This window comes from Camarhynchus parvulus, chromosome Z, assembly GCF_901933205.1.
Source record: "Camarhynchus parvulus chromosome Z, STF_HiC, whole genome shotgun sequence".
In the NCBI taxonomy this organism is placed as follows: domain Eukaryota; kingdom Metazoa; phylum Chordata; class Aves; order Passeriformes; family Thraupidae; genus Camarhynchus; species Camarhynchus parvulus.
This window is the reverse complement of record NC_044601.1, coordinates 65673816-65692605: the sequence shown is the minus strand read 5'-3', so window position 1 is coordinate 65692605 and position 18790 is coordinate 65673816. Positions and strand designations below refer to the sequence as shown.

The 18790-nt window shown below is 38.3% G+C and overlaps 1 protein-coding gene across 1 annotated transcript in view; it reads right to left on the bottom strand.

The window, feature by feature from the left end:
* Window positions 1-5169: 5169 nt before the first annotated feature.
* The window catches only part of PIK3C3 (phosphatidylinositol 3-kinase catalytic subunit type 3), a 68628-nt gene continuing 55007 nt past the window's right edge, over window positions 5170-18790 (bottom strand). Inside the window, exons 24-25 of the mRNA XM_030968362.1 lie at window positions 11693-11818; window positions 5170-7809 (exon numbers count right to left, since the gene is read on the bottom strand). Coding sequence (XP_030824222.1) covers window positions 7795-7809; window positions 11693-11818 — 141 coding nt within the window. The 3' untranslated portion in view covers window positions 5170-7794. The remainder of the gene's footprint in view (window positions 7810-11692; window positions 11819-18790) is intronic.

The following is an 18790-nucleotide window of genomic DNA, read 5'->3' as shown; positions in this document are numbered from 1 at the left end:
AGGCGGGGTTGCAGCCCTGACGCCAATCACTGCCCAGCCAGAGAAGAACCCTCTGGAACATGGGCAGGACTGCAGGGTGACAGGCAGGCTACAAGGGGAGGAGAATAACGTGACTGGCAACACAACGTGAACTGGGATTGGCTGAACTTGGGAGAGAGAGGGAAACTGACAGAGGCAAACTTGGGCGCCCAGGGGAGGGACAGCTGGGGGCAGAACCATTCAAAAATAAAAAGAGGGTTGGAACATACCAAATAACAATACAAAAACTGAACCCGTACAATAGAGAAATATAAAAAAGCAGCTCACCACAACACATCAATAATAAAATATGCTATAACAGTACAAAATAGGAAAGATTATAAAACTGACTGCTAGAAATGCATTACAATCAAAAAACACACTGCCACAACATGTATTTCGGCTTCATACAAATACCTGTATCAAGTTCCCAGCATGATCCATAGAAATCTATTCAGCATTGTCAGTGGAATTTAGTAATTTCAGAATCAGCCCATACTAAAGCAGGCATATGGCCAGATCCAGTTTGGCTAAAATGAAGCACATGGTGCTATTTGAAATGACCTGAGGTAGGCAAGACTGCCATAGCAGGCTGACAAAGACAACATGGAAAACATGGGTGTATCCATACTCCCATGGAGCAATACCTAGAGTCCAGGAAGGATAGTGCTTAAATGCAGGACCTATCTTGAACAAATCTCCTTTAGAAATCCTAATCCATGATCCAAATAAAAAGCTGAGGATGGTGATCCTTACCTGCTAGTCTGGCAAGGCAAATGGGAAGAAGAGATTTTTGAGCAGCTATCCAAGGGTAGTGAAGAATTGAACAGGATCCTGTGGGTACTGAAACATACAGGATCACAACATGCATGCAGCTGGCAACTTTAATCTAGTATAATTAAAATAGGGGTAATTGCCCCAAATCTGTGTCAATGTGGTAGCAACTGCAATAGCCCCAGATTCCTCTTTAATGCTCCTGCATTACAGTATTTTGTGCAACTGAATTCAAGCATTCAGTGGCTGCATCTTCAGATAAAGGCTAAATTCAAGACGGACACTGCAGTCACGAAACTCAGGACAGCTGGTAACCTGACACCCACAGCTGTGCCTGCCTTTGCCCCAGTACCAACCCCGGACTGAAAAATGGCAATGGCTACAAGAGAACTCAGTATGAGCAACAAAACCAACAATCTTTATGACTGAGCAGAAGGCTCAGCACTAAAACTATTGAGGAACATTAGTAGGTACATGACCAGGGACATAAACATCGACAACCAAATAATGAAATAGTGGAAAAGCATATGCTAAGCAAGCCTTTTGTACACACACATAATAGAGATGTAAGACTGAGTTGTAGGCATCCTGATTTATGCTGATTTCCAAGTTTTAAATAAGTTGTTCTTGCTCATTTTTATGTCTGAAACTGTAAACAAGAAAATAATCCTTGGGACTCGTAATTCTCAGTTGTTCTTGTACAGCCCCATTTGCATTCCATGTGGTGATAAACAAGAAAAAAAAATAGAGCTATTAGCTATCTTTCTGGCTGTATCTCTTCACTGAATGAAATAATTTATCTGTTACAACATATTAAATCAGGATCAGGTACACACTAAGCTGGACAACACAGATGCCGGAAACATGGACACTGATAAAAAGGCCTGACACAATGTGTCTGTGGCTATTGCTTGCTTAAGCTGAAAAACTGCTGTATTTCCGCTCAGTTTTACCGGTGTATGTACAGAACTGTAAGATTAATTAATTAATGAAAGCACAGAAACATATTAATTTTCCATATTTTTAGTAGTGCTTTCCAAGACAGAAGGGTGGAGGGAACTGCCAGAACACTGGTCGACAGGAACAGGGGCTCCAGCAAACACATTTCTTCAGGCACCTTCGAGCTTTAAGGTATGGAACAAACAAAAGCCAATGAACCAAGTCTGAACACAAAGTGCAGTCAAAACACACTGCTATTTGGCAAGTTATAATGGCACTTCCCTAATCCACCTCAAATTAAAGCTCCAAGCTGTGTGTGACAAGTGTGTGACAAGTTAAGAATGGGTTCTGCACCACTGAGTTTACAGAGGTGGGAGGGAAATGCAAGTTCAAGAAGCGAGAAGTCTTCAAGGCCAATGGACAACATGCCATGATTGTGGCATAGAGCCTCTCAGTTCTCGTTTCAGAAATATCATTTGTCAAGTTAGAAGCAGAACAGGAGCTGAGACCTGTCATCTCCTCGTTTGGAGTAAGATGCCACAGAGCACCTTGTTACTGGCACACTGCACCTTGGAAAAGATAAATGCAATATGACCAAATATCCTTGAAAATGTAGCACCTACAGGTTTTAGTAAATTCTGGAGATTAACTATGCAAAACATCTCTAAACTACATAAACATTTTTTTTCCCATATTCAGGATTTCAACAAGCACAGGTCTTACAGGTCTCCACAGCCAGGTCTCTGCCATGTAGTTTGCTTTTAAGACAACCTCATTCACTGTCCCAAGGTTTGCAGCTGTGCTTTCCCTTGGAAAAAGAGAACCTGACCAGAGACCTCACCTGAATCATTCCTTTAAAGAAAGAGCTTCTTGCCATGCCAGTGATGTCCTCATCCCTGAGGTTGGTGAATGACTTAGACAACCATCACTGCACCACTGTCTCCCCTTCACTGCCCTGGGGTCTGCAATCTCAGCATCTGAGTCTGTCAGTGCAGGATCAGGGACGTTATCTACAGAAGAATGGCTCCCAGGAAGGACAGACAAAGAGAGAAAAATTCCAAGTATAAGCTGAAATGGAAGCTGCCCACTTCAGGGAATAGACACTGCTACTAGACCAGCTGTGCTTTCATCAGAAATCTCTCACTTGTATGTCAGTTAATGAAAGTACAGCATTAGAAAATGACAGGACAGCTGAATGCACTGAGTAAGTGCAACTGACATCAGATAAGGGAAAAAAAAAACCCAATCCAGTATTTACTGGAAAAGAAAAAAGCTCTGTCCCTGCCCTGAGGACACAGGACAAGATGCTACACCATCAGGTAAGCAAGATGCACAGCCCATCTCTCTATACATGCACGCAGATATGGAACTTAGGTTACTCCTGAAGTTCAAAGGGAAGAAGTTTGCAGATGCTTTGTTAAAAGCAGAGATTCCACCTAATTACTTCCTATCTTCTCAGCTAGAAAACTGTTCATACATGTTTGTACAAGAAACTAAACTTTAAAAATAAACAAAAACAAAACCCAAAACTTCAACGTGAACTTTTCAGTCTGTAATCAGTGAGAGATGTTAAATTAGATATGAGAGAGAAAACCCTTTGGTTGCAATTACCTTTATATTCTGATGCCCAGTGAAAGAAGACACACCAAAAAAAGGCAAATTATCTTCCCACTTAATAGATGAAGTAGAGACAAAGCAGTTTGTTTGTCACTTTGGGATGTGTATCTTTATGATTTACCTGTTGCATAATCCAATCAATATCTAAACAGAGAGCAAGAGAAAGTGGAATTATCTGACTGTCACTCTGAGGACAACAAGCTGGACCAAAGTGAATTGCCTGACCATGGAAGAAAAGGATTCCAGAGCTACCCACAGTGGTTCAACCACACCTTTACATCACTTTTTCTACACTGCAGGTTATGAATACTGACCCTTGTAAATTGCCAGCTTTTGAGCCCTCACCACTGAAGAGGACAATCTTGTATCAAGGGAAGGAATTCCAAGTGGTTACGTTTTGCACAGCTTCTAATTGCAGAGGTGTTTTATCTGGAATTTAAGTACCTCCCCGGGGTATAGCTTAATTCCCTTTGGAAAGGACTGTCCCACACACAGCTGAAGTGATTAATGCCTGTGTGTAGATGAGCTATGGATTCTTCCCCAGGCAGTGTTCTCCTGTTTCAGGTTTGAACCCAGGCAGGTGAACCACTTCACTGTTAATACTCAGGAAGCAACAGGGGTTGGGCATTTTATCCTCCAAAATGAATTTCTTTCACCCTTGAAGGGTCCAATCTAAATGACAGAAGGGCAGGAGGGCACCAATATCACACTTTGAGTAGCCTCACTATTACAAAGAATCATCACATCAGCTGAAGAGGTTACAAAAATCTATTTTAACACAATCCACCTGCAATCTGTTTTCGATGACTCCCTTAAGACTCCTTAAATGTAGGCGCTTCAGATACTTCATAATAACCACAGTATTTTACCATCTGCTGATGATACCAGATCTTGTGAGTAAAACCTCTCCTGACTACAAAAGGCAGGCCATTTAGACTACCTGTCTTTCTGCTATCCCCACTCTGCAAGGGAGTGTTATAATTCCCATTTGCTGTTCTTTCTTCCCTTTTCCAAAGTCATTATTCCTATAAAGCCTTGCAAAAGCAGTTTTTATTTTAAACTGCACAAGAACAACAATACCAGGTAACTGTCTGTAAGAACAGGGATGTTTCTTGCCAGAAGTAGAGATCTTTTGTATTAAAAGCACAGAGCACATTCACATCTTTCTCATTCCTCTACCCTGCCTTCCCCAAAAATCCTACTTTGGAAATTATTGCTTCTTTACCCCCAGAAGAAAAGCCTACGGTGCCACTTTCTGCTCCTGATGCACTGACAGATGAAAACAACTAAGGACAGTCTACAGTAGGGAAGGAAAAATTATTTCATTTGCTTCTCCCACCCTCAATCCCAAAGAACCGCTACAGATTCTGTGAGAAAAAAAGATCAGTATGAGACCAAGATGAATGCTGAGAGGCAAATAAAGAACCCATAAGGGTAATTTTATTGTACTTTTTATCTCAAGTTATATAAAATACAACTGCTGGTCAAAGTAAGTCCATGGCAAAATTAATGACTGTTTTATTTCTTTTGCTCTGTAATGCTTCCTGGAGGGGCTTAAGAGGGTGACTTTTGACAAGTTACTCTGTGACACACCTGGTACAGCCTGGTTTCCATCTCCAGTACACAGGATGGAGCTCACTGCCTCACTCCATGCAGAGCTGTGTGCTGTGTGTGTGTCTACCCCATTTATGCACTCACACAAATAAAAGTGCAGGGTAAAACTCCTGTCTGACATTCACATGGATACCTTCACCTGACTGGGGTTCTACCTTTGTGAAATATACAAGGATTTCACCTTTAAGAATTGTACTCCTCAAGACAGAATTTTATGTAGTTATTCAAGGGATTCATAATTTATTAGAGACAACAGGCACATCATACACTTATGGTGTTATACAGTGATATTAAGCCATGAAAGATAACCCATTATACTCCAGTAAGTCAAAGATTTTAGTAACATACCAAAAAAAAAATCTTTCATTTAAAACAAAGTAACTTATTTCCCCTCAGCAACGCAGCTTGTTTGGTTTTCTTCTTTTCAACTGTCTGTTTTATTTTAAATAAAGTATGCCACATGAGGTGCTAAGAGCCATCAGATTTTACAAAACAGAGTCAGAACTTTATATAAGACTATAAAAAAATTAAACCTATTGATGTTTTTCAATTTTCAACAATACTTGGTATTTAGAAGACAAGGCTTAAAGTATAAATCTACTTGCATCTAGTATGTTGTAGCAGCCTCAGTGCTGTCCTGTTCTTCATTCTATAAGGGTTCCTAAGAGCTAGGAACAGAACAGGCCTATCAGCCTAAAAAAAGCCACTAGATGGATGAGAGACATATCCAGTGGGTTTGTCAGTGCTCACTGTTTTACAAAATTCCTTGGAAAATACACTGAAAATATATGCAGAGTCGCTCCACATGCAGAAACACAGATGAACACACTGGTTGGACTATTTTCCACTGATTCAGGCAAGCTTTTCTGCTTCTGTGCCTGATATTCTCAATTTAAAAAGCAGACAGTGAAGTACAGTGAAGTCTGGCTCTTCCTAAGCCTCTCCTACTGCAATCACATTCCTCTTGGGTTCATATGCTCAAATTTATAACTTAGGAATACAGTTTTAATAGGCTGTTGCATAGTCCAGCATATGAACAGGCTAATTCTAAAACACAAGACATAGTGAACAACCATGCATTTATAAAGGTCAATATTTAACAGTTTATAAACATCTCTGCAAAGTAAAAATGTGTTCTAGGATCGAGTTGATGATGTCTTTTGGGTTTTAATAAGGAGACAACCTTGGCCTGTCTGGTCAACTGGTACACACTGGGTCATGTCCATATCCTTCATAATTAGACTTAAGCAGGAAGAACAGGAAGTTTTCTTCAAAAGAAATAGATGAAAAATCCTGCAATATGTACAGTTGAAAGGGCTGGGGTTAGAGACAAGAATTCAAGTCAAATGAAGTGTGGCTGCTTCATAAAGATCAGAAGTTGTCTGAGCACACAGGATGCACATTAGAAATGTATTAAAAGAGCGAAAAAGACCTTTTTTTTGCAGAATTCTCTCTGAACATCTGAGAAGTCCAGGCTCTCAGAACTATACTTGGAAGGTGCCACAAAGCACTGTACATAGAACAAGTTCATGAGAAACAGAGGCAGCTGAGGAATATATAAGTCTGACAGAAAAAAACCAAACCACAAGAAAATGATCACTACTACTTCTCCAAAGAAGAGTGAGCTAAAGTTAAGAGGGGCTAAAGATATGGTGGCTCCTCTGTGGCACTGTGTGTTCCTAGACAACATGAGCACCAAGCAACAAGGGTAATGCAGTTCTTAGGTCATACATACAGAAGAAAAAAGGGACAACAGCACAAAGCAAAATTGATTCACAAATACCAGTCAGATTCACATTCAAATAGGTCCCTCTTATCTTAATTGAGAAGGATATCTTCCTGACTTAAAATGTTATTTAAAAAAATACAGGACTATTAGAGCACCCTTTGAAGAGATGCACACATTTATGAAAAGCTAATTACATTATTGATCATACAAACCAGATTCATTATGAACTCAACATGTGGCACAAAAGTAATTTCATGAGTGGTGTTGTTCCAGCATCAAGTAAACTGTGAAGTGAAAATCCTTGCAAAAAGACAGTAGTTACTAACATAATCCTCTAGCGTGCCATGTCTCAGCAAGTGAGATTAAAAAGACAAAACAGAACACCTCAAGACTGCAACAACAAAGGTTTTTATTAGAGTGAATATATAATCACTGTACAGAAAACATTTAGAGTTAAAGCGTGAAATACTGAACTGCTCACTGTGCATTCCCATTGGTGAGCCTGTTAGTAATCATTTAATTGGCTGCCTACAGCTGGGGTAATTTATCAGTACTTAAAAACACTTTGTAAGCAGGCAAAAAATGACTGTCCGTTCTAAATGATAACATTGCCCAAGGCAGGAAATAAAGGATCATATGAATTACATTTAAAACTTATTCAAGGAACAGAGTGGGTGGGAAGGGATGAGAGAGGATTACCATAGTTTTGTGAGGGGTTTTTCTGCACTGAGAAACTGTAGCCTCCCTGCTTTAGCTTTGTATGTACTTCTATTTTTAAATAAGAAAATATATTAACACATACAAGAATTCACCATTAAATGCAACCTCTTCCAGTTATCTTTGGCTTGAGAGGAAGTTGCTTACGTCAACCTTTGAGGCTCCCAAGGATGGTACAAACAATGATATTCCTTTAAAAAATGGTTGGTTTTAAACCTTTAATGAACAGAGATTCAAAAAGCTTCTCTACCTTCCGAGTTCTCAGTTCTTCACACTATTAAATCTGCAGCTTTTGCCTTCCAAAACTGTTTGGTTAAGTCCACAAGGGCTTGAGAAAGTCTCTGTTTTGAGCATTTGCTTGTTTCCACCATGAGCAGGCAAAAAGCTTATTTTCTCCAATACTGAAAGAAAAGAAAAAACACAACAGCACAGAGATTACTCAATCTGCTTTACTCTCAAAGACCAAATGCTATGCACAAATTGAACTCTGTGTTTAAAAACATGGTGAAATGTGTAGATGATTTTCACAACCTTTTAAGGGAAGAAGCAGAAGCCAAATCTATATACCCCCTGACAAGTTATTTTATTCAATTTACACAGTCCTGCATTCCCTATCTTATTTTGACATCCAGTAGGAAGAAAAACAGAAGCCCTGTGCTGAGGTGCCTGCATTCTCTGATGCAGAAGCACTGGGGTTACTGCCTGGAGATATTCTAAATCCATGGAACTTCTACAGCTGAAACTGAGTTTGCTTCTAAGCATATATCGGCCAAGCATTAATAAACCCCCAAAACTGTACAGTTACAGTTTAGGTGAGACACCCTGTATCCCACAAGCTTTCACTTTTCTAATCACTGCTTACCATTTCAGCCCTAATAACAACTGACTTGATTTGTAAATTTACAAGGGAAATAAAATGTGAAACTAGACACTTCAACTGTAGATTGTTTCCTTCCTCTGCAGAAATAAATAATGCTGCTAAAATGAAAATGACTCTCCAAGGAGAAATGGCTATCCAGTCTTCATTAGTGTCAACTAAAATTAGTATGCACCTTTTCCTCCTCTTGAGAACTATTGTACAACACCATTAGCTTATTCTAAATGCTGAATTTATTTACTTTTGAGACAACTTTTTTGTAACCATTAAGGAGACAGGCAGTGCATGAAAAGGTCTGTAAAATATCTGATAAAATAACAAGATTAGAGACACATTAGAAATTAAACTAAAGGCTTCATAACACAGCTGTAAACTGAACACAAATTAGAATATTGTTATAAAACAACAATACTGAGCTGATTCCAAAACATCCAGACTACTTTATCCACGAGCTTTACTTAATGCAGACTGACATATAGAACATTGAAACACCATGGTTACTATAATAACCAGCCTTGTTAAAAAGCTCTTAAGCGCCGCAGTAGACTGCGCAGATTCCTCACAGGCCTATTCTGAAGGCAGTAAAAGAATAAATATCTACTGATAAACAAAAAATGTGTTGAACAGCATTTGAAATGAAACACTGTGTGGCATTTGGCCAAATCTGCCGTTTACACTTGCGTCAATAACACCTGTGTGGTGTTGGGGTTTTTTCCAGACAACTTATAATACTATGAAGAACAAGGCCACTGGCAATTCCATGCAATTATAGATGAAGGAACGGAAAGCATCAATTGGCCATTGAGTAAGATGATCCCTTTACGACGCATTCACGACCCATTAATTGTTCATTTGTTTAACGATTTGCAGACTCCATGAAGACTACAGCAGCAAATTCTTAAGACTGCCTCAAACAAAAAGGAAAGATAATGATTTTGACTGATGAAGTAATAAATATCGCTAAAAAGCCTCCCATTTCACCCATAATATAGAGAATAGACATTAATTACACTTACTTTTCATTGGGTTTTTTTTGAACTATTAAAAAAAATACATTAATAAGCCATAGATTCTTAGGACTTGTCAACTGCTGATTAATCTTTGTCTATTCTTTTTGCTTCCTCCTCACACTTGAAATCCAGTATCTTTGCAGGAGAAAGCCTGCAAGCCTAAATTTTTTACAGTGCGAATAAAGGCAGTAACTGAAACACCAAAACTAGCATCACATGGAGTCATGAGATGCCTGTAGCACTTGCAAATCAAGACATTTGTTTTTCTTTCTAGGCACCAGATGCCCAAAGCAGAAAGGAGAGCTAAAAGCACATAGGTTGCACACTCTGCAGCAGTGCACAAAGACTGCACAGAGCCTCAGGAAAATACCTCTGTGATGAAATTCAGCATGGGCCAGCTGGAGAGGTAAAAACCACAAAATTAGGTAACTGTATCAGGCCTACATTAGTGGCTGTCACATCTGCTTATTTGGTGTCCAAAGTATAATACAGCAGTGGGCTTGCACATTAACACACAAAAATATGAATGGAAGTTGCAATCAGTGCCTGCTGGAATGTGTATCAGTGTTTTGCTTAGAAAACACCATTCCTGGGAGGCAGAACCACAGAATGGTTTGGTTGAAGGGACCTTAAAGATCAACTAATCCCAGCCTCTCTGCCATAGGCAGGGACACCCTCCACTAGACCAGATTGCTCAGAGCCCCATCCCACAGAAACCTGGAATAACATTCTTGGGTACTTTTAAATATTCTGAACAAATCTGTCCTGTGATTTTAAAAGCAGGGCTAAGAACTGAAGAAAGATCAAGCAAAACCAAGCCTGAATGGAAAAAGAAAAGGTCACCAGAATCAAACCTGTAATACACTTTCACAAATGCAGTAACAATTATCTGGGAGAGTGTGGCAGTCACCTAAGGCCAATGAAGTAAGAAGGCATGTCTTAAAAAAAGGTGACTGTCAGTATGTAATGAAAAGAAAGGTCTACACACATACTGGACAAACTTAAAAGTTCAATCTTGAATATTTCTAATAGCTTTTTTTTTTTTATTTGGACCCTAAGGCAGATGCCAGGCATTTTTCACTTTGTCTGATGAAATGACCATCCTCCATCCAAAGTTCAAAGTAATCCATAGTGAATGACAACAAATTTTGCATCATTTCCATATAATTACACTTCCTTCTTTCACATCTCATAAAACATCACCTTAATTAAATATATACGTAAATGGAAATTACATTATTTCTTCTCATCCTGCACTACAGTGCAATTCTTCAAAATAAAAACTAAGTTGGAAGAAAAGAACAGATGCTTTTTAGCAAAATGGATAGCCATTAGAATAGTTCTCCACAGTTCATATCAGAATTTGACTAGCCTTTTGAAGAAAAAATAAATTAAAAATCAGGATAATGACTGGCTTTTCAGAGCAGTTCAATTTTTTCTCTTAATTCCATTTCTTGTCATGGTCTAATACTTAAGGAAAACAGTGTAATATTTTAAATCCCTAATAAACACAAACTAAATGTCAGATGGTTTTAAGAAAAAAAAAAGAATTGGAAATTCAAAGCAGAAATGCTTTTGTAAACACAGTTTCATTTAACATGGGAATCAAGTCTTTTATTGTCTTAGTGTGTATTGTAGTAATATCGCACAGAGTAAAAGATGTTGGGTTAAACACTTCATAGAGGGTATATTGTAATAACAAAAATAACAGAGGCAATAATCTATTGTCAACCCAGATCACCAGCAAGAAGGCTGCTGTAAGGTCTTCTTGGAGCCTTCCCCAGTCTGAACAATCCCAGCTCTCTCAGACTGTCTCCCTAATGGAGGTGCTCCAGCCCTCTGATAACTTCTGAAGTGCTCTGGACCTTCTCCAGCAGGTCCCTGTCCCTCCTGTGTTGGGAGCCCAGGGCTGGATGCAGTGCTCCAGGTGGGTCTCAGCAGAGCAGAGCAGAGGGGCAGAATCCCCTCCCTGCCCTGCTGCCCACGGGGCTCTGGATGCAGCCCAGGACACGTTTGGCTCTCTGGGCTGTGAGTGCCATGGCTGGGCCATGTGCAGCCTCTCACCCACAGCACCCCCAAGCCCTTCTGGGCAGGGCTGCTCTGGGGCTGGCCATGCCCAGCCTGGATGGGCATCAGAAGTTGCCTTGTCCCAGACACCAGACCTTACATGATTGCTAAGGTGCTTCAAAATATTATATTGGACCTCTACAAGCTTGTTCTCCAGTCCCAGGACCTCGACAAGCTTGTCCTCCAGTCCTTAGGACTAAAACAGTTTCATCTTGTACTAAAATGAATTAAAACATCTCACAGTGATGAACCTACCACCCACAACCTCTCGCCTTACTCAGCTACCACAGAGCCCAGCAGCTGAGAAGAAAGTATATATAAATACCTCACCTGTGCAAACTTGTGTATCTGCTCCACAACAGCTGCAAAGAGGGCATGGACACTCTCATCAATTAGACTCTGCATGTAATGGACAGCTTCTTCATCAGACAGGTCCAAACGAAACTTGTCCTGCACCTGGAATGGGAGCAGAAATGGCTATAATTAGTTCAGTGGTTAAAAACATGCATTATTCTATCAATGTATACAGAAGCAGACACAGTGATTTTGGCTGTTTAGTGGAGAATCTCTCTCTTACTTCTAAGCTACAGCAGATTCTTGGAAATGTACAATGTTATTTAAAACAGCTATTTAAAGTCGTCTAATAAAAAATAGTATTTAAATAAGCTAGAAACAATCCCTTAATTCAAACCAGTAATTTCAAAGCTGAAGGTCAAAAAGTCAAGAGATGCACTCAGAAATACAAGTTTAAGCAGGACTGAAATGCTATGAGAAAAAGAGGTAACATTCAGTATTCACTAGAGAATGAAATGCTGCTTGAGAAAAATCACAGAACTTCACCTATTAAATACAAATTTGGAAGAGTCTGGATGATCCTAATAATTTTAGAAAATACGTAACACTTTGTTACTCTAAACCTACTTTCAGGTAACGTTTGTCTTTAAGAAACTCTAAGCAGAGTTAGGTAAAGAATAGGGAGTTAAGTAAAGAATACAGAATGGGAGGAAAGTGTCAGCAAATCAACTCTGCCAAAACTGACCTCTGTATGTAAGTGAGAATTTCTTTAACTGTATCCCCAGGCCGAGAACACTTGGTTGGAGACACTGCTACCCCCCTTACATGGTTTTTTCTTTTGACAATAACATTGTACCAGTAGGACATTCTGTTTAGTACTTACAACTAGTACCTGATTTAAAAATTCTGAATGCTCTGAATGCACAATAATTAAGAATACAGCAATACCTATATTTTCCAATTTCTGTCTTGGCAATGCCAAGAACATCTGTGAAGAGGCAGTAGATGCCTTTCAGTGACTTAATTCTAAGAAAATAGCTCAGAACTGATCCAAATTCCCCTAACATACTGGAGCCCAGCCCGAACTCCACTGAGCCTGGTTTTATCCTCTTCCTCCTTGAAACATCTTCTGATAAGCCTAGATCCCAGCACAGCCTAAGCAACACTATGGCCATCATTTAAAGTACTAGTTACCTGGCAAAGTAGTGCTGGTAACAGAATTTAAATTGCCCAGCAAATTCACATTAGTTGTAGAAGATTTATTGCTGCCATGTAGTCATATGCTTTATTCTCATGAAGATAAATCTCAAACAATTCAAGCTCTTGTGGAGACCATAATATTCAAGTATTTCAGCCTCCTGCATAATGAACTAGGTAAAATGGTATCAAACAATCTCTTTTTTTACCCTATCTTTATGCCAAGTCAGAATGTTTCACACCCTAGGTAAGTTGTTTCAATGATTAATTGTCCTGTTTAACAACTGTGACTTATTTGCTATCTGAATTTGTCCAATTTCCATCTCAAACAGTTGAGCTCATTAAAACTTTTTATATTAAAGAGCCGTCAATCAGAAATCTCTCATGTAGGCAAATATCAAATGATTTGTTTCTTAACCTTCTCATGGCTGTGACTGTAAGACAGAGTTAAGTATTTCTAAACATTTTCCCTGAATTCACTATTTTTTAGCTGGTGACAAAAATGTGAGCCAAATTATTTCAACAATTTTCACAATAAGGTTGAATTTGTGGGGTGATACTACCTTCATGTCCACATTTGTATGCTTTCTGTGCACCAAGAACACCACATACTCAACAATCCTCTTTATGACAGCAAAAATGCTCCAAGATTTCAGCTGAGTGTTAGCATATAACTCTGTGTTCCTTTCAAAGGCAATATATTCCAAAATAGTGCCCTTCAGCATTGTAATAAAAAGCCTAACCTAGCCAGCACAGTATGGAAAAATTATAGAATTGTAGAATCCTTTAGGTTGGAAAAGAGTTCTATAAACATAAAGTTTCTTCATTCAAAATAACCATTATAACTCTGTTGCTGATGTGTTTGAAGTAAGTATAAAGTAGTTTTTCCTCAACTTCCTCTCATAAAAATGTTTGATCAATATGAAAGAATGGATTAAGCCAAAAAAGTTCAAACTTTCAATTAAGCATGTTACTAGTGAGAGATTCAGCAGATTATTCTAAGAAGTTCTTGTTATGAAGAACTTTCATCTTCATAACAAACAAGAGGAGCAGGAAGTTTATTAACTCCCACATCAGAAGTTTTAGACAGTGAATGACGCACACAGTAGAATCCAACGGAATTTAATGGACTACTCACATGCTTTTGCAATTATGCAAAAGCTTAAATGCATCCCCAAATTACAGCAGAGATTTCTTTCAGATCTAGTTCAGTGCTCACAAAAAAAGGTAATGTTAATGAGAATTCATCAAAATCACTAGCTCCACTTTCAAAAAAAAAAAAAAAAATCACCATAACATTCTTTGCCACAAGTTTAGTAATCAAATACTTTGGCAATCTTCTAATTCGCTCACAGAAGACCTTCTCAGAATTTTTGCAGTTAGTTATATTAAGATGCAGTTTCATTCTATAGAATGAATGACTAATTAAATCCACCTCCCACAAAACACACTGGGCACACTGATATATGTGCAAAGAAATTCACCCATGGTTAGATCTAGCAATCAGTTTGCAATTAACAGAAGGATCAAATGATGCCCAGCATTGAGTCTTTGCTTGAAAGTTTTTCAGCCCTGCATTAAAGCCCTGATTGCTGAAACCAAGATGAGAAGAAACAAGACAAAATTACAATTTACCTCTTGAGCTGCCACAGCAGCAACAAGATTAATACACACTGACTTATAGCTTCTGTAGGAAAGCAACAGTAATTCTTATCTGAAATCTCTCGAGTTCCTATATGGGATGAGTTCTAAAAGCTGACAGTTTCTCACAGATGAGGTCAACAGGAAGAGATTTTTGCATGGTGTTAAAAACAGAGGTGAATTTGGGGGGTGAAATTCTGATGAGATATACAATTATCTCATTCTACACACTTATGAATGATGACCATCATGAAGGCATCAAAGAGGTTCCACCTGAAGACTTAGAGCTCCCACTTTGATACTTGAATCAAGTGCACTGTTATAGTTCAAGATTTATAAAACAGAAAAAAGAAGCTTGATGAATCTAGTTGAACTTTTGCTTTGATTCCAGAAAATGAAACATTAAACTCCATTTGATATACAAATACTCTTTTGAAATATTAACTCGCAAGAGGAGAACTTGAATATTCCAAGGATTAGGAGGCTGAATAAATAAGAATAGTCTATCAAGATACTGACTTTCAACTTGAAACAAAATTAAAGTTGTCCATTTCCTACCCCCCTGAACAGAGGATAGTTTAGTATTAAAATCTACAACGAGACGATTGAAGTTTGTAAGGAAATTCTGTCAGTTACCCTGATACTGCTCCTGTTTTTCAAATGACAAAAGTTAAAAGGGGAAAAGAATACCAAAGACAGTTCAGAAGAAAATATGGGGGAGTGAGGGTGTGGGCACAAGCATTTAAGTGTAATTTACTTGTGGCTTAACTGTTGATAATGAAAAAAGAAGGGGATCATCACTTGCAGCAGAATCACACTGAAGATGAGAACTTAGCAAGATAACAAGGCAGAGAAGGGGAAAAATCTTTTACAGGAACAACAAAAAAAAGAAAAACTACTTCACATCATGATTATCCCAAAAATCTAACACACAGGGGAAGAGCACAACAGCTATCAGAATAACAGTCAGTGTTAATTGATTGTAAACTCAGACTCTGTTCTTTTCCTTGAATTGTCTTCAAGTAGAACTAAAATAAGTATTGTTTAGAAAATAGCATCAAAGATGTCCTATTAAGCTGATTTCACAGAAAACTTAGAAAACTCACAGTAAGCCCCACAGAGTTGTGTAAAGTAGAAAAAAAAAACGGATGACAAAAAGAAGAGATGAAATATTGAAGAAAACACTACTAATCTTATTAAGAATGGTAGTAAAAGATCTGAGAAAATGGGCAGGCCTGGGTTTTCATTCAGTTGAATGAATCTCCAAGTTTAACCTACTGTTTTGGCTGTTTTGTGTTTGGAAGTGTGATGGGCTCAGAATTGAGAAATAGTAAGAAAACACAGCTGGGAGTAGTACTACTGTGGGTAAGTGCACTTCCCTGCAGGGTTCCAAGACTTTCACTTGGACTTTCACCTTTTGTTCTCAAAGCACAAGGCTGCCCTCTCCCTTCCACCAAAGCGCAGATTTGTATGGACTTTTTTTGTCCTCAAATCAGACTTACTGTACAATATGGACCACAGTTACCATATTAAACTCAGTAATTTTTCACTAGCAAGCATCTTCTCACTCATAAAACATTACCAGAAATGGATTAGGTACTTAGCACTCAAGGTTAAGACAAACTAGAAATTCTGTGGAAACTTCTATAATCTTCAGGGCAGCTCCCAAATCCATATTTCATGGATACTAATAGCTCTGTTTTTCAGAATTACTGGTGGTAGTAATGTATTTTAAGGTGACATGTAAGATGTACACATGAGAACCCTTTGTTAATCCTGTTTAGTTTTCAGACAAATTATAAATCAGACATTCTGAAGACTAGTGGGTGCTTTAGTGTTTATTTTTCCAGCAACATTCAGCAACACTGCTTATGTTTTATACAATTTTATCACACTAGCATGGGATTGCTCATTGCAACTTCAGCTGCTTTAAAGAGAAACGTCAGTGTCCTTTTCCAATGCCTCACAATATACACTGGATGTAAGCACTACTAAAATGAGACAAAGAACAATTAACAGCAAAAAAAAAGGAGGAAAAAATGTATTTTTTAAAAAAATATTTTTACTGTTTTGCCTTGTAATTATTACAGTAGTCAGCATCCAATATTCATGCGGCAGAAATTGGCACTAAGTGCTTGGCTTAATCGTTATCGCATTTCATCTTTTTCAGTAAATACTTTCCTGCTATTCCTGTTGCTTACAGTCCAAACAATGCACACTACAAACTATTCAGATGCTTTATTTGCATGAAAAACTTCATTTGAGAGACTATTCTGACAAGAGTCTTTGTTTCCAGGGGTTCAATTTTAATAAAATGTGGTTTCTAAATAAGCCCATGTAGGCTTCTCCATTTTTTTTTTTAATAGAAGATAAGAAAGATGTTAGTGAATATCTCTAAACTGAACTTCAGTGAGAATTGGGTTTTCAGCCACTATGGTACTCAAAGATGATACTGTTCCAGCTCAGAATTTCATCATACTGGCCAAAAACTTACAATCAACTAGAGACTGATATAAAGCAACAAGAGCACAAGAGTATTCTCACACTTGGTTCATGTTTTGGTGTTTACTCCAACTTCTGTATTTTTTCAATATTTTGAAATTAATTAATATGCATGAAAAATCAACAGCCTAGAAACAAAAAAGCTGGGTGTGCAGCTGCAGTGTCATTACCCAAATGGACAGAGAGAGGAACGTCTGCCGAAGCAAAATCAGCTCAGTGGCAATGTGACACTTTCACAAAGCATAAACCTCCCTGGAGCAGTAAGAAAATACTGCTGAAACAAAGAGACTCTAATCAAGCAAAAGTGACTTTACTTCTCCTGTAAATTTCCTACTGGCATTAATAAACCTCTAGGAAGATTTCCTAGTACCACCTTTTAACAAATACTGCTGGTTTTGATATCCATTGCCTAAAAAGGCTTATCAAGCTCCAGCTTAGAAAGTCCTTTCCATTTCACTAACTTGGGAACTAACTCTCAATTATCCTTTGGCTGACAGGGGAGGAAGAAAGCAGTGTAAGTTTCACTACAAGCCAGATGGAAAAAAACTGAACAATTAGCTCAGGTTTAGAAACAAGGTAGCTCAGAAACTATCTGTACCTCCAGTCACACCTCTGCTTCAGCTTCTATACCCCTAGAATAAAAATAATTTACTTTGACATATTTAAAGGAAAAACACATGTCTGCTCTCTCTTTTTGCTAGTTTCCAAAAAAATTAGACTGATCATTTTCTCATCAAGGGGGGTGAGCCCCCATCAGTGTAGGGTGCTCTCAGTATTACAGCCCACAGACAAACAACTTTCTTTTTTATGATTTTATCCTTTTTTGTGTCTATCCAAAGGTGGTACCAAAATGAATGGGGCTACTTTCACAAACAGCAGTTAAGCTCCTGCTTATGGGAGCCAGGTATTTGTGCCTTCTGTGCTCACAATAACCTCGCCTATAACACAGCATCTTTGCAGCACCTTCTTTAATCAATGGACATCTGAAACAGAGTCAATTAGACACTGTCCTTTAATGCCTGCTGAGTCCTTTGTCTGCCAATGAATCATTGGTCCCTGATGATTTCTCATTTAAAGGTCAAATCTGCTATGAAGGACAGATAGAAACCATCTGGCTTTCCACTAGAAAAATAAAAAGCTTTTTTTGTTAGGAGGTGACAATACTGGATCCATTAGCTACATGTGAAGAGTGATAGTGCACCTCTTCCTTACGCAAAACTGGCTACATAATTGACTCCAGATTTTAGTCATTACTACTTAGAATTTATAGCACTGGCTAATTTTACAATGCCCAACAATTAGCAATTAGCACTGCAGCTGTGCTGGAAATGGAAAAGCAAGGAGCAATGGCAGGGAAAAAAGTGAGTGCAGCGATATCTTCATTGTATTATTAGTTATGCATTGACAAGTCAATATAATGATTTCAGCCTAGTCTTTTTCCTGAAATCTGAGAAATGGAAAAGCATATGTGAAGAGTGGAAAATTTAAAGGCAATTATCTCAGAGGCCAAAGAAAGGGAGACACAAACTGAAGAGAATACTCTGCTACTTTTCAATTTAATGCCATTTTGTGACATTTTTGAGCCAGGTTTTCAGAAAAGCCTAAATCAGAGATTGGCAGTAGGAGATGGTGTCATGAACCATGAGATGAAGCACACTATACTGACAACTTTCATTATAAATAGTACGAAGAAGACAAAAGAAGATGAAAGGATCAAACAGACAACTCATTTTAAGCTTTGCAGTTACTTTTTTTTGGTCAAAACTGACAAGCTTTTTACTATGAAACTAAACA